This window comes from Sinohyriopsis cumingii, chromosome 14, assembly GCF_028554795.1.
Source record: "Sinohyriopsis cumingii isolate HCF-2022 chromosome 14, ASM2855479v2, whole genome shotgun sequence".
In the NCBI taxonomy this organism is placed as follows: domain Eukaryota; kingdom Metazoa; phylum Mollusca; class Bivalvia; order Unionida; family Unionidae; genus Sinohyriopsis; species Sinohyriopsis cumingii.
In genome coordinates, this window is record NC_142974.1 from 35,607,235 (window position 1) to 35,621,276 (window position 14,042).

A 14,042-nucleotide genomic window follows, 5' to 3' on the forward strand; every position below is an offset into this window, starting at 1 on the left:
GAAAACAGTAAATTGCAAACACACTCAACTGCAAATACTGTCAAATGCAAACAACGACTATAGCAAACATTATTAATTGCAAACACTGAGATTTGCAAACACTGTTAATTGCAAACACTGTCAACTTCAAATATTGTCAATTTCAAACAGTATTAATTGCTAACAGTTAATGAAAAACACTGTCAATTGCAAACATTGGTAATTGCAAACAGATGCAAACACTGTCAATTGCAAACACAGGTAATTGAAACTGTCAATTGCAACAACTGTTAATTGCAAACACAGTCAACTGCAAATACTGTCAAATGCAAACACTGTCAATTGCAAACAACATCACATGCAAATAATGTCAATTGCAAATACTATTAATTGTAGATAGAATCAACTGCAAATATTGTCAACTGTAAACACTGCCAATTCAGCATTTAGAATTTTTATCAATTTATTGGTTGCTATAAACCACAAATTTAAATACACAACAATGAGCCTTAAGTGAAAACAAAAGAACACCTTCTCCAATACACAATAATCCTTGAATGAAAACAATAATATACCATCCCCAATCAACAATGATACTTTAGTGAAAACAATAGGACACCTTCCCCAATACACAATGGTATTTAAGAGAAAACAATAGGACACATTCCCCAATCCAAGAAAACATAACAAAATAATCCTTGATACAAAACAATAGGAAACCTACCCCAATACACAATGGTATTTAAGTGAAAACAATAGGACACCTTCCCCAATACACAATGATACTTTAGTGAAAACAATAGGACACCTTCCCCAATACACAATGGTCTTTAAGTGAAAACAATAGGACACCTTCCCCAATACACAATGATACTTTTGTGAAAACAATAGGACACCTTCCCCAATACACAATGATACTTTTGTGAAAACAATAGGACACCTTCCCCAATACACAATGATACTTTTGTGAAAACAATAGGATCCCTTCCCCAATCAACAATGATCCTCAAGTGAAAAAGATAGGATCACTTTCCCAGTCCAAAAATGCTCTTTATTTTGCCATAGAACAACAAAAAATTCCTTTTACATTTACATAGCTTTAATTAATATTAATTAATTACATAGTTGGTGTGTTCTGGAGTCAATCCTCCAGCAGTCAGCTCCACAGCCAGGTTAGCAGAATGGGCATTGCCTTCTGGTACACCGTCCCCTTCCTGAAGCAAACCGAACAGCTCCTGAAAGTTTTTTAAACAAATGTAACATACATTGATAAAACAAGATGCAGAACAATGCATTATACAAATACTGGCTTTCATTCAGAACATCTTAGTCTTTATGCATAAAGTTGCACATACTCAAATTTTGACAATGCAAATACTGGCTTTCATTCAGAACATCTTGGTCCTTATGCATAAAGTAGCATATACCCAACTCTCAAAATGATTCTCTTCATCCAAATGGTGAATATTCACAATCTTTCTTACTCCATGCTTGGAATTCTGTGTATCTCACTGAACATTAAGCAGGCACTGACGATTAAAATATAATTTATATAAATCATCTGCATTTTCCTGAAATAAGTATTGTTTTATCTTTGTAGAAATACAATTTTGGATTTTCACAACTATCTTTTTACAAATAAAAGGCTTCCAGTGTTTACAAATTTTAACTGTAGGATTTATTTATGATCAAATTCTCAAAACTGTTACAGCATTGTCATAAGAAAGACAAGGCAAATTTCATTCTGAGGAAATATGTTGAGAAACTTAGCAAAACTAGGCCCAAATTCTGTGCTCCTGCAAATTAACATATGGCTTTGGAATTCTAGCACTAATTCAAAATGATCCCCTTCAGAATTTATCTTGGCAGTTGTATTTCAGTTTGAGAAATAAGGCTTCTCTTGTTCCGATGCCAGATAATAGGATGAGGAAAGGCAATATTAGGCAACCAATTGTAAGAGTGTCCGATATCTCATATTTCATTATAATCTACCATATATACTTGCTGATAAGTCCCAACCAACTGCAAGAGACATAGATTCAGACCTGCTGACACATAATGTGCCAGAATATCAGGGTCTAAATTGTTTTTCTACTTATTACTCCTAACAAACAGCAGATCTCAGTCAGTGCAGTTTGCAGTTGGACTTGGCTTGCACGTGACTGTAAATGATACATTTACACAACAGCCCATTACAACTATTTCTCAACAAAGTTGATCATTGGCATTCAAAATTCACATGCCACTAAAGCATAAATAAGACCAGGCTGGGACTCCACATATTTCAAACTGTAAGTAATTACAAGCTATTTTTCAATTTAAATACCTAATTCAAAGATCATCAAATATCAGCCAATCAATACACTTCAAAATCTTAACTGCCAAAGAAAGTGAAGATCATGTATGATCATGTGACAGCAAGTCACTACAAAGCACTTGAGGCAAAGTCTGTCAGAGCTTAATTATGTTCTGAATCCCAAAATATATTTTTTACCAGCTTGGGCACATTTTTCACATTAAACTTATATTTGGTATGATTGAGATTGTCTCGTTTCTTAATTTATAATACACAACTATTATATTCATGTTATAAAAGAAAGAAAAAATGATATCACATATTTATGGATATATACTGGTGCTGAGAATTCTCAAGACTAGAAATATACCATTCCGAGATGTCAATCAACCACACTTTTCACCTATATATCTAATTTTTTGTTTATGGCTAATGGGAGGAGTGCTATCAGCTTTAATATAGTGTGAGTGGCTGCATCATGTTACAGGTGGGAAATTTTCCCAAAACTGGGACTAAAATATAGGAAATATTCTGTAAGTTTCACCCAAATTATCTCAAAAACTGTTTCAACTTTTGTAGAATTTCTTGTGCAAATCAGCAAAAGCAGGCTGATGTAATTTTTTTTAAAAATATCCATTTTAATCAGTGGGACAAAAATAATTCAGCCTGTGAGCATTAACCATCGGCCCTACCTCAGGTATTCCACTAGGTGTTCAGTGCAAGGGAGATAATGTTTCATAGTTGATAATTATATCTACGTACAAGTATATTTTTAGATTCTTAGACAAACACCCAACAGCTAAGTATTAATTCAAATTAAATTCTTATTTAATATTTCATTCTTACACATCTGTGAATATAGAAAACTTTCTAGCTGGTAAATATCAGTATATATGGCAGTAAAATCCAAGTGTCAGATACTAAATCAATAATATAATTTATGATGTAATTGCTACCCCTGGGATGTGATGCAGTGAAAAGTTTAATTTTTGGAGGCTTTTCAATAACATTTTCTAAAGTGTGTTCAAATAGTGATATCAGGATTTTAGGATGTTACATGTTTTTTAGTGTCACAAATATCTTCTTTCAGTGATGCATTGTCCTTTTAACTGATCTGTTGACCTGTGTCACTAATGTGTTATCATGTTTCATTGACATGTTATCATGTGTCACTAATGTGTTATCCTGTTTCATTAATATGTTGACAAGTGTCACTAATTTGTTATCCTGTTTGATTGACATGTTGTCCTGTGCCACAATTGTGCTGTAATGTTTCACGGCTGTATTGTCATGTTTAATTTACAAGCCATCTTGTTTCACAGACATGTCCTGTTTCACTGATATGTTGTCTTGTTTCACTGATTTCTTGATGCTTCACTATGTTTTCCCATTTCACTGGTGTTGTACTTTTTCAGTGACATGATGTCCAGTGTCATTGATCTGTTTTTTCAATAATGCACTGTCCTGTTTCAATGTGTGCATTGTGTTGTATTTGATACGCTGGCCAAATTCACTAATGTGTTGTCCTGTTTCAATTATGTATTGTCCTATGTCACTGTGTTTCAGTAAAACTCAATTTATGACAGTAAAAGCACCATTAACACCCCTTATGATACTCAAATGCATGTTTAATGTCACTTACTTCAACATTATTGCCTTATTTCATTCTCAGATGCGATCAGGATATTTACTTTAAATATCTTCTGACATTACTGTTTTACATCCTTGTTTTCTACAAGTGGTGTAATGTAAAACTGTTATTGATATTTAATTTAATTAGTTTGTTAGTTTTTAAACAAATTTATTCTATTACACGCTATTGTAATGCAACTTTGTTTACTGCATTTGATATTATCTAGAATAGAGTTCAGTTCTGATCATTTGTTTTTATTTTTGACATCAACAATTAATAATAGAGACACTGTATCTAATGCTGACCTAGTTCCTGACCTTGTTTAAAAATCAGTGGCAGTTTTAGTAAACAAACTTTTTTTTCTTTCTCAGAGTAAAAATTATGTTAAGTCAATGTCATACCTGGACGATATGATATTTATCATGTAATAAACTTCCATTTCTAGAAGGCCTGCTGCCCCCACCTAGGAATCCGTTTGTGACTTAGTTAGACTTTTTATTGATGTATTGAGAAAGAAAGTCATTCATGCCTTAATAATTGAGATGTCCAGGTGTTTTATGTTGTGTCCAGTTTGGGCTAATTATTTTATTTTCTTCTAATTGTTTTGAAGAAAAGTTATTCTTTTCCTTGGAAATAGTAGTGCTCTAAATTAATTTTTAGACAAGGATATTTATCAAAATTTATACAGAATTCAAAAATTGGAATAATGTTTTCTGTGATTCTACAAGAGACTGTTGACACTGCAGCACTTTGCTGACTATTAATGATGTCATCGCCTTCCATTTTGGATTTCATTGGGATTCGAACTCAGTTTCATTTATTTACTAGGATTTCTGTTTTTTAATTCTTGGATTACTTTTGGATTTCATTTCATAAAACCATAAGTTCTTTTTTTCTTTCTTTTCACTTGATATTCTAGAGAAACAAATTATTTGTTAAATTTTGCATAGCTTGTTGTCTTCACTTTATTCTTGTTACTTTTTGTAAGAGCCTAGGCATGTAACACAATATATATCATCATGTATTCTCAATGGCAAAGACTCTGTTCTCATGTGCTCTTTAAGGTAAAAGAAACTGGAAAACTCTGTGAAAACTAGCTATGTTGGATAAGCAACCAAGGTAGGGCCAGGCTTAATATTAATTCTAACCCAACCCTCCACAGTGCAGTTCTCTAAGCTGGAAACACAGAACTGAGAATCCAGCAAGTTAACATGGCACTCTCAACACCCCAAGCTCCCATCAGCCACTGGAATGAATGAACTGCTTGACACAGTCACAATGGTAATAACTTCTCTGCAATATTTTATTACTGTCATCTGCGTATACCTTGCTTCTCTCCATCTTAACATCCAGAGCATGGTAATCCATCTTGTTGATCAACTTTCTCACCACAGGGCTGTGGACATAGAAGAATGAAACCAATCAAACAACTTTACACCTGTCCAGGCATAAAATACTGTCTAGCAACACAAACGTTTTTGTAATAAAAGCAACAACAAAACATAGGTTGCTGACAATTCCTTCAATTAGTAACTCAAAATAGAGATATAAAGTTCCATGTAACATGGTTAAAAGTGAAAATATCAGCACATATGGAAAAATGACAATATTATCCAATAATATCAGCACATATGGCAAAGTGAAAATATTATCCAATAATATCAGCACATATGGCAAAGTGAAAATATTATCCAATAATATCAGCACATATGGCAAAGGGAAAATATTATCCAATAATATCAGCACATATGGCAAAGTGAACATATTATCCAATAATATCAGCACATATGGCAAAGTGACAATATTATCCAATAATATCAGCAAATATGACAAAGTGAAAATATTATCCAATAATATCAGCACATATGGCAAAGTGACAATATTATCCAATAATATCAATATCAGCACATATGACAAAGTGAAAATATTATCCAATAATATCAGCACATATGGCAAAGTGACAATATTATCCAATAATATCAGCACATATGGCAAAGTGAAAATATTATCCAATAATATCAGCACATATGGCAAAGTGACAATATTATCCAATAATATCAGCACATATGGCAAAGTGAAAATATTATCCAATAATATCAGCACATATGGCAAAGTGACAATATTATCCAATAATATCAGCAAATATGACAAAGTGAAAATATTATCCAATGATATCAGCACATATGGCAAAGTGAAAATATTATCCAATAATATCAGCACATATGGCAAAGTGACAATATTATCCAATAATATCAATATCAGCACATATGGCAAAGTGAAAATATTATCCAATAATATCAGCACATATGGCAAAGTGAAAATATTATCCAATAATATCAGCACATATGGCAAAGTGACAATATTATCCAATAATATCAATATCAGCACATATGGCAAAGTGAAAATATTATCCAATAATATCAGCACATATGGCAAAGTGACAATATTATCCAATAATATCAGCACATATGGCAAAGTGACAATATTATCCAATAATATCAGCACATATGGCAAAGTGACAATATTATCCAATAATATCAGCACATATGGCAAAGTGACAATATTATCCAATAATATCAGCAAATATGACAAAGTGAAAATATTATCCAATGATATCAGCACATATGGCAAAGTGAAAATATTATCCAATAATATCAGCACATATGGCAAAGTGACAATATTATCCAATAATATCAGCACATATGGCAAAGTGAAAATATTATCCAATAATATCAGCACATATGGCAAAGTGACAATATTATCCAATAATATCAGCACATATGGCAAAGTGACAATATTATCCAATAATATCAGCACATATGGCAAAGTGACAATATTATCCAATAATATCAGCACATATGGCAAAGTGACAATATTATCCAATAATATCAATATCAGCACATATGGCAAAGTGAAAATATTATCCAATAATATCAGCACATATGGCAAAGTGAAAATATTATCCAATAATATCAGCACATATGGCAAAGTGACAATATTATCCAATAATATCAGCACATATGGCAAAATGACAATATTATCCAATAATATCAGCACATATGGCAAAGTGAAAATATTATCCAATAATATCAGCACATATGGCAAAGTGAAAATATTATCCAATAATATCAGCACATATGGCAAAGTGACAATATTATCCAATAATATCAGGCCATATAGCAAAATGACAATATTATCCAATAATATCAGGACATATGGCAAAATGACAATATTATCCAATAATATCAGCATATATGGCAAAATGACAATATTATCCAATATCAGCACATATGGCAAAGTGAAAATATTATCCTTTAGGATCAGCATATATGGCAAATAAACATATCTTGGCCTAATGGCCTCGACATATACCTATAAACTGTCAGTTGTTTCTTCCAAATGACAACAAAACAAGTTTGTAGTTTCAAGCAAGTATCAATGCCACAAAAATCAATACTAGATTGGATAAGTTTCAGTTAAACTTACTCCATCTGGGTAACTTTCTCCGATAAAGCTGCTATTATGCTGAACAATCGGAAATTAATCTTCCGTCTCCCGGGCAAATCCAGAATCTTTAAGAATATAAGAGAAGAAATCATAGCTCACCACCAAAAATGCTGATATTGTCTCTGACATGATAGATAATTTCATAATTATTGTTCCAATCTAATGAATTTATGAGGAACAAAATTGGAAGAAAAAAGTTTAATTTACCTTCCTTATATTTACTTGACATTTATGCAATAAATTATATGCAGAAATGCACTACTTTATTTAGTACACAGTATACAAGGATATATATATATATATATATATATATATATATATATATATATATATATATATATATATATATATATATCAGGTCGCCAGAAACCTTTAAATATGTCAGACATGTCCGGTAATACAGCTAGTCTGAATGATTTTAAAATACTCATGTTATACATTAATTTTTATGAAAATAAATCTTATTATTTTTCTTATCATTTGCTTCTCAACCTTAAGGTCAAATTATTTTATTTTGTATTTATAGGTTATGGCATTTGTATGGGAAAATATGAACAAGTTTTTTGGATGTAAATACTGCATGACCTTGGGAGTGCAGTACATCCATCCGACAAAACGAGTTCATATTTTCCCATAAAAATGCAGTAACCTTTTTATTATATGCTCATTTTCTTATTCTACCTAAGGCTTAATTATGTAAACAAAATACACTACAAGAAACAAAGTAAATGAAAGTATGCTGTATTCCAAACTAAATACACAAGTGCAGATTCATCATTACACAACAACATTATTAATGTGCACATAACTCCTCCCAGATAAATTTGAACTTGTTGCGCGCTAGACAGCAGTTTCAAAAGAAATTGGCATTTTTGTCTCCTTAAAATTGAAATTTGGAGTCATATTGTGAATGAATATGCATTGCAACAAGTTTTCCATTTGATCTGAAATGAATAGATTCTGGTATTTTTGTTGATTCTATGAAATTTTGTGATTATCGACTGGATTCATCTGTGCAAATTGTAAATGAAATACATCAGGTTGAAGCAGCACCAGAGAAGCATGTTGACATCAGCGAATGTGTTTCTCTTTCTGTCACTGAATGTTTGAAATCATAATGTGGGAAAAGTATGAAGTCTTTCAATTGCAATTATCAAAAAGATGCTATGGATTTTAATTCTTATTTCATTTTGAGTGCAGTAAGGAGGACGTAACTGCACTTATATTTGAAATTACAGTACAATTTCGAAATGTGTAATCAAGATTGAGAACCTATGACATCGCTCATGTAATTCAGATTTGCAGAACTGAAAAAGTACCTTTTGAGAAAATTCAGAATGTAAAACTGTAAGTATATTTTTTTGCCATTCTTATTACCAGCTAAAGAAGACATTTTATGCCTTGTAACTTGTATGTTATTTGTAAGGACCCTTTCTTATGTCTGCTTTACTTCATTCAGAAACAAATTTAATCAAACAAAATGTAAAGCGTCTATTACGTGAGTGTACATGATTTGTTTACAAATCAAAAGTGCTGGCATCTGCATCCATTGTTTGCTTAGAATAAAAAGTAGTTCCTTTATGCATGTGAATGCAATATGAAGGTGTGAAATATCGTAAAATACTGAACAATTCTGACAATGTAAAGTTAATGGAGAAAAAATGAGCATATAATAAGAAAACTTATTAGGCTGCTGTAGAGCAGTAAAATCTTTGTTACTGTCATGACCTGAAATAACTGGAACCTCTTGCATTTTACACAGAACACCTGTAGTCCCAATACCAGGTAACAATGATATCATTCAATCCAGACAATTCACTTCTAGTCAAAATAATTAAAAAATCTAGTTCTTTTACTTTTTATACTTTACCCTACTTAAAAGTGATTGTTAAGTATTGATACCACCAACTTCAGTGTAATGAATTTCATCATCTTGATATATCACTTGCAAAAGCTTACAAGGATTCACTAACTGAAAAGGATCTTAAAGGAACTGACTTCGGAATAAGAAAGAACTAGTGAAGCTTCATGCAGACTTACAAGAATAATGAGACAAAAATCAAGCTGATTTGTTTTCTGATGTTTATGTTATATCATACTCTTACATAAAGAAAAAAATTATTGCTGTAACAAACCTGAAAATGAAGCCCAGTTTCTGACTAGTCAAATGTCAAAAAATATAGTAGAAAAATCCATAATGCAATTTTGAAACTCTGACATCATTTTACCTCAAAAAGAATGACATTTTCTGTCAAAAACAAAAGTTTCTAACTGACTAGCACAATTCCATTTCTTCAAGAATGTCAGCCTGATTAGCTTTTCCATATAAACTGAGTGTATAATAATTTTTAACTCCAAGACTGCTATTGCCTAATTAACATCTCCACATCAATATAATGTACTCAGATTCATACATTAATAACTGTTATTCCCTAAAAAAAATCCACACCAATTTAATGCACTCAAACACATAAATCTAAGTGTTATCCCCCAATTAAAATAAGCACACCAATTTAATGTACTCAAACAGCACCATTCCAATTTAATGTACTCAAACTCATACATCTAAGAGTGTTATCCCCTAACTAAAATAAGCATACCAATTTAATGTACTCAAACATCACCATTCCAATTTAATGTACTCAAGCTCATACATCTCAGACTGTTATCCCCTAACTAAAATAAGCATACCAATTTAATGTACTCAAACATCACCATTCCAATTTAATGTACTCAAGCTCATACATCTCAGACTGTTATCCCCTAACTAAAATAAGCATACCAATTTAATGTACTCAAACATCACCATTCCAATTTAATGTACTAAAACTCATACATCTAAGAGTGTTATCCCCTAAGTAAAATAAGCATACCAATTTAATGTACTCAAACTCATACATCTAAGACTGTTATCCCCAAATTAAAACAACCACACCAATTTAATGTACTCAAACTCATACATCTAAGACTGTTACCCCCTACTTAACATAAGCATACCAATTTAATGTACTCAAACTCACACATCTAAGAATATTATCCCTTAATTAAAATAAGCATACCAATTTAATGTACTCAAACTCACACATCTAAGACTATTATCCCCAAATTAAAATAACCATACCAATTTAATGTACTCAAACTCACACATCTAAGACTGTTATCCCCTAATTAAAATAAGCATACCAATGTAAAGTACTCAAACAGCACCATACCAATTTGAAGTACTCAAACTCACACATCTAAGACTGTTATCGTCTAATTAAAATAAGCATAACAATTTCATGTACTCAAACTCATACATCTAAGACTGTTATCCCTTAATTAAAATAAGCATACCAATTTAATGTACTCAAACTCACACATGTAAGACTGTTATCCCTTAATTAAAATAACCATACCAATTTAATGTACTCAAACTCACACATCTAAGACTGTTATCCCCAAATTAAAATAACCATACCAATTTAATGTACTCAAACTCACACATCTAAGACTGTTATCCCCAAATTCAAATAACCATACCAATTTAATGTACTCAAACTCATATATCTAAGAGTGTTATCCTCTAATTAAAATAAGCATAACAATTTCATGTACTCAAACTCATATATCTAAGACTGTTATCCCTTAATTAAAATAAGCATACCAATTTAATGTACTCAAACTCATACATCTAAGACTGTTATCCCTTAATCAAAATAACCATACCAATTTCATGTACTCAAACTCACACATCTAAGACTGTTATCCTGAAATTAAAATAACCATATCAATTTAATGTACTCAAACTCACACATATAAGACTGTTATCCCCAAATTAAAATAACCATACCAATTTAATGTACTCAAACTCACACATCTAAGACCATTATCCCCAAATTAAAATAACCATACCAATTCAATGTACTCAAACTCACACATCTAAGACTGTTATCCCCAAATTAAAATAACCATACCAATTTAATGTACTCAATCTCATATATCTAAGAGTGTTATCCTCTAATTAAAATAACCATACCAATTTAATGTACTCAAACTCATATATCTAGGAGTGTTATCCTCTAATTAAAATAATCATACCAATTTAATGTACTCAAATTCCTTGTGTGTCAGCAGGTTGTTGTTGATCTGTTGTAATGCCATCTCTAGCTCATCCAAGTTCATTTCCACATCCTGTAAATAATAAAAACATAGGAATAGTAAATAATAAAAACATAGGAATAGTAAATAATAAAAACATAGGAATAGTTACATACTTAACTATTTTATATTTTAATCGATAAATATTCTCAGATTTTAAAGTGTCTGGAAAATACATCAAACCATAACTTATTTTCAAGAAGCAAAAAATATAGACCGTGCTCATCGGACATGAATGCCCCTGCCATGTGCCTGTAAACTAGCTTAATGCAAAACTTGACCAAGATGTAACTGATGGACATTCAGACTGCAGTACAAAGGGACAAAGGTTATATGCCAAAGTTCTGGGGAGGCATAACTAAAACTCACTTCATTTTCCTGAAGGAATCAAGCATATTTTAGTTGTCAATATATGGAAGTTATTGAAGTATAATAAGCATGCAACTGACACGACCCATTAATTATCTATATTAAATGGCGTATAGAGCACTGATACTTGCTATGCCAAGGAGTTGACAACTAACTGTGAAGAGACTAAATTTCCAGTTTGACAAGCACTAATAACTCACCTTGTCTGGGTGAAGCTTTTGGTACAGTATACTCTGTTGTCGCTTGAACTGAGGTGATTTTAGGAAGGCCTTCTCTGAGTTGAAGTAACACTGCATGCAATACAGTTGTATCATCTCCTTCTCATCTAAAGTACAACATTCAATGGCTTCATAAAAAACTTTTAAACTTAAGCAATTCAATGTTAATTTTCACTACAGAATTTTATGAATTTTATCTTCTTTGGCAAGATGAAATCTTACATTGTTATAAACTGAAATCAACTGGCCATTAAACTAATTTGAACACGGATTCAAATACACAATATACAGTTAACCTGTTGAGGGCAACATTTTCCAGTATACAATGTAGAGTCATTCATATGGAAGTTTATCATTTAATAACATATTTATTCCTACTTCCTACTGCCTTGGTCACAAAGGGCCTTCTGAGTAAGGTAGGATATATATATATATATATATATATATATATATATATATATATATATATATATATATATATATATATATATATATATATATATAGGTCTCATATGGATAAATCAATGTGATTATAAACACAAGTTCTTGGCTCATTTTAGAAAAGCATAAAGTGTAGGTCACAGTGACTTTCTTTTGAACTTGAGGGCATTCTAGTGTCAGAAATGCATATAATTATCAAGTTTCATGACTGAAACATAAACAGCACCTAAGAAATGAACTTTTAACATAAAATTTGGACAAAGTCACTCAGCATGAAATATAGATCACATAGACCTATTTTAGCAAAGAGGATATAGATCTTGTCAAGATGCATAAACTCGCCAAGTTTTAAGTTTCTCTGTAAGATTGTATATAGCATGCCCAAAACTAGTGTGGTCATAACATAAATCCAGAAACTTAACCAAAGCCTGAGTAAATAATGAAATATAGGATGAAATAAGCTTCTTTTAATGTGTTAGTCTGGAAGTAACAGAGATACGTATCATTGTTTTCATGATCACAACATGGACTATCCTGAGAAATGATCATACATAAAATTTAACCCAAGCCAGTGAAGCATAAAATATGGCCAATATTGACCTACTGCTGAAATGAAGCAGTGGTCTTCCTAAAAATGCATCCCCAAATTTCATGAATTTATCTAGGATTGTATGCCGAAAGCATATGCCAAAAATCTAGTTGGTTATGAGCTAAATGAAACAACTTGACCAAATATTGGTCACAGTGACCTTGTTTGGTACTAAGAGAGATGTGTGTGTGTGTGTGTGTGTGTTTGAATTTTTAATGTAGCTTTAACAATTTTAGTCATATTGCTATGATGTCGGACGTGAAGCAGTTTATAGTGATGTCTAGCACTGAAGCATCATCCTGATACCTGGCTGACCAGTCCTAAAACTAACCTCTTAATGCTAAGTACTAAATGAGGCAGCTGCTAGTATCATTTTTATAAGTCTTTGGTATGACTTTGTCTGGGTTTGAACCTGGAACCTCATGCATCAGAGCCAGAGCTCTAACCAATTAGGCAGTCCTAAGAGAGGTGAATATACAATCACCTAGTTTAAAGAGTACAGTAATAAGATTCAAAAGTGTCGTATCGAAGCAAATGAGAGTGAAATGTGAAATATTGGTCACAGTGACATATTTTATAAGAATGGTACAGTAATTATCAGACACAGTCTATTAGCTTATTTCATGATTCCAGCTATAGCATCAACAGAGCATGAGAAATAAATATGAAGAACAAAATTTAATCAAAGTCTGTGAAGCAAGAAATATAGGTCACAGTGACCTAAATTATGAGGAGGTAGTATTAAGCAAGATGCATCACTCACATAGTGCCATAGTTCAAGGTATAATTTACACAGTATGCAAAAAGCTGAGTTAAACCCAAGAACTTACATAGAATGTACAACTAATATACATGTTCATACTAATTTAG

General features: G+C 31.7%; 1 protein-coding gene across 1 annotated transcript in view; it reads right to left on the reverse strand.

Moving 5' to 3' along the window:
- The window catches only part of LOC149783569 (uncharacterized), a 194,812-nt gene that overhangs the window by 12,774 nt on the left and 167,996 nt on the right, over positions 1-14,042 (reverse strand). The window contains exons 22-26 of the mRNA XM_089931831.1: positions 12,125-12,249; positions 11,496-11,588; positions 7,395-7,480; positions 5,235-5,304; positions 1,101-1,214 (exon numbers count right to left, since the gene is read on the reverse strand). Coding sequence (XP_089787957.1) covers positions 1,101-1,214; positions 5,235-5,304; positions 7,395-7,480; positions 11,496-11,588; positions 12,125-12,249 — 488 coding nt within the window. The remainder of the gene's footprint in view (positions 1-1,100; positions 1,215-5,234; positions 5,305-7,394; positions 7,481-11,495; positions 11,589-12,124; positions 12,250-14,042) is intronic.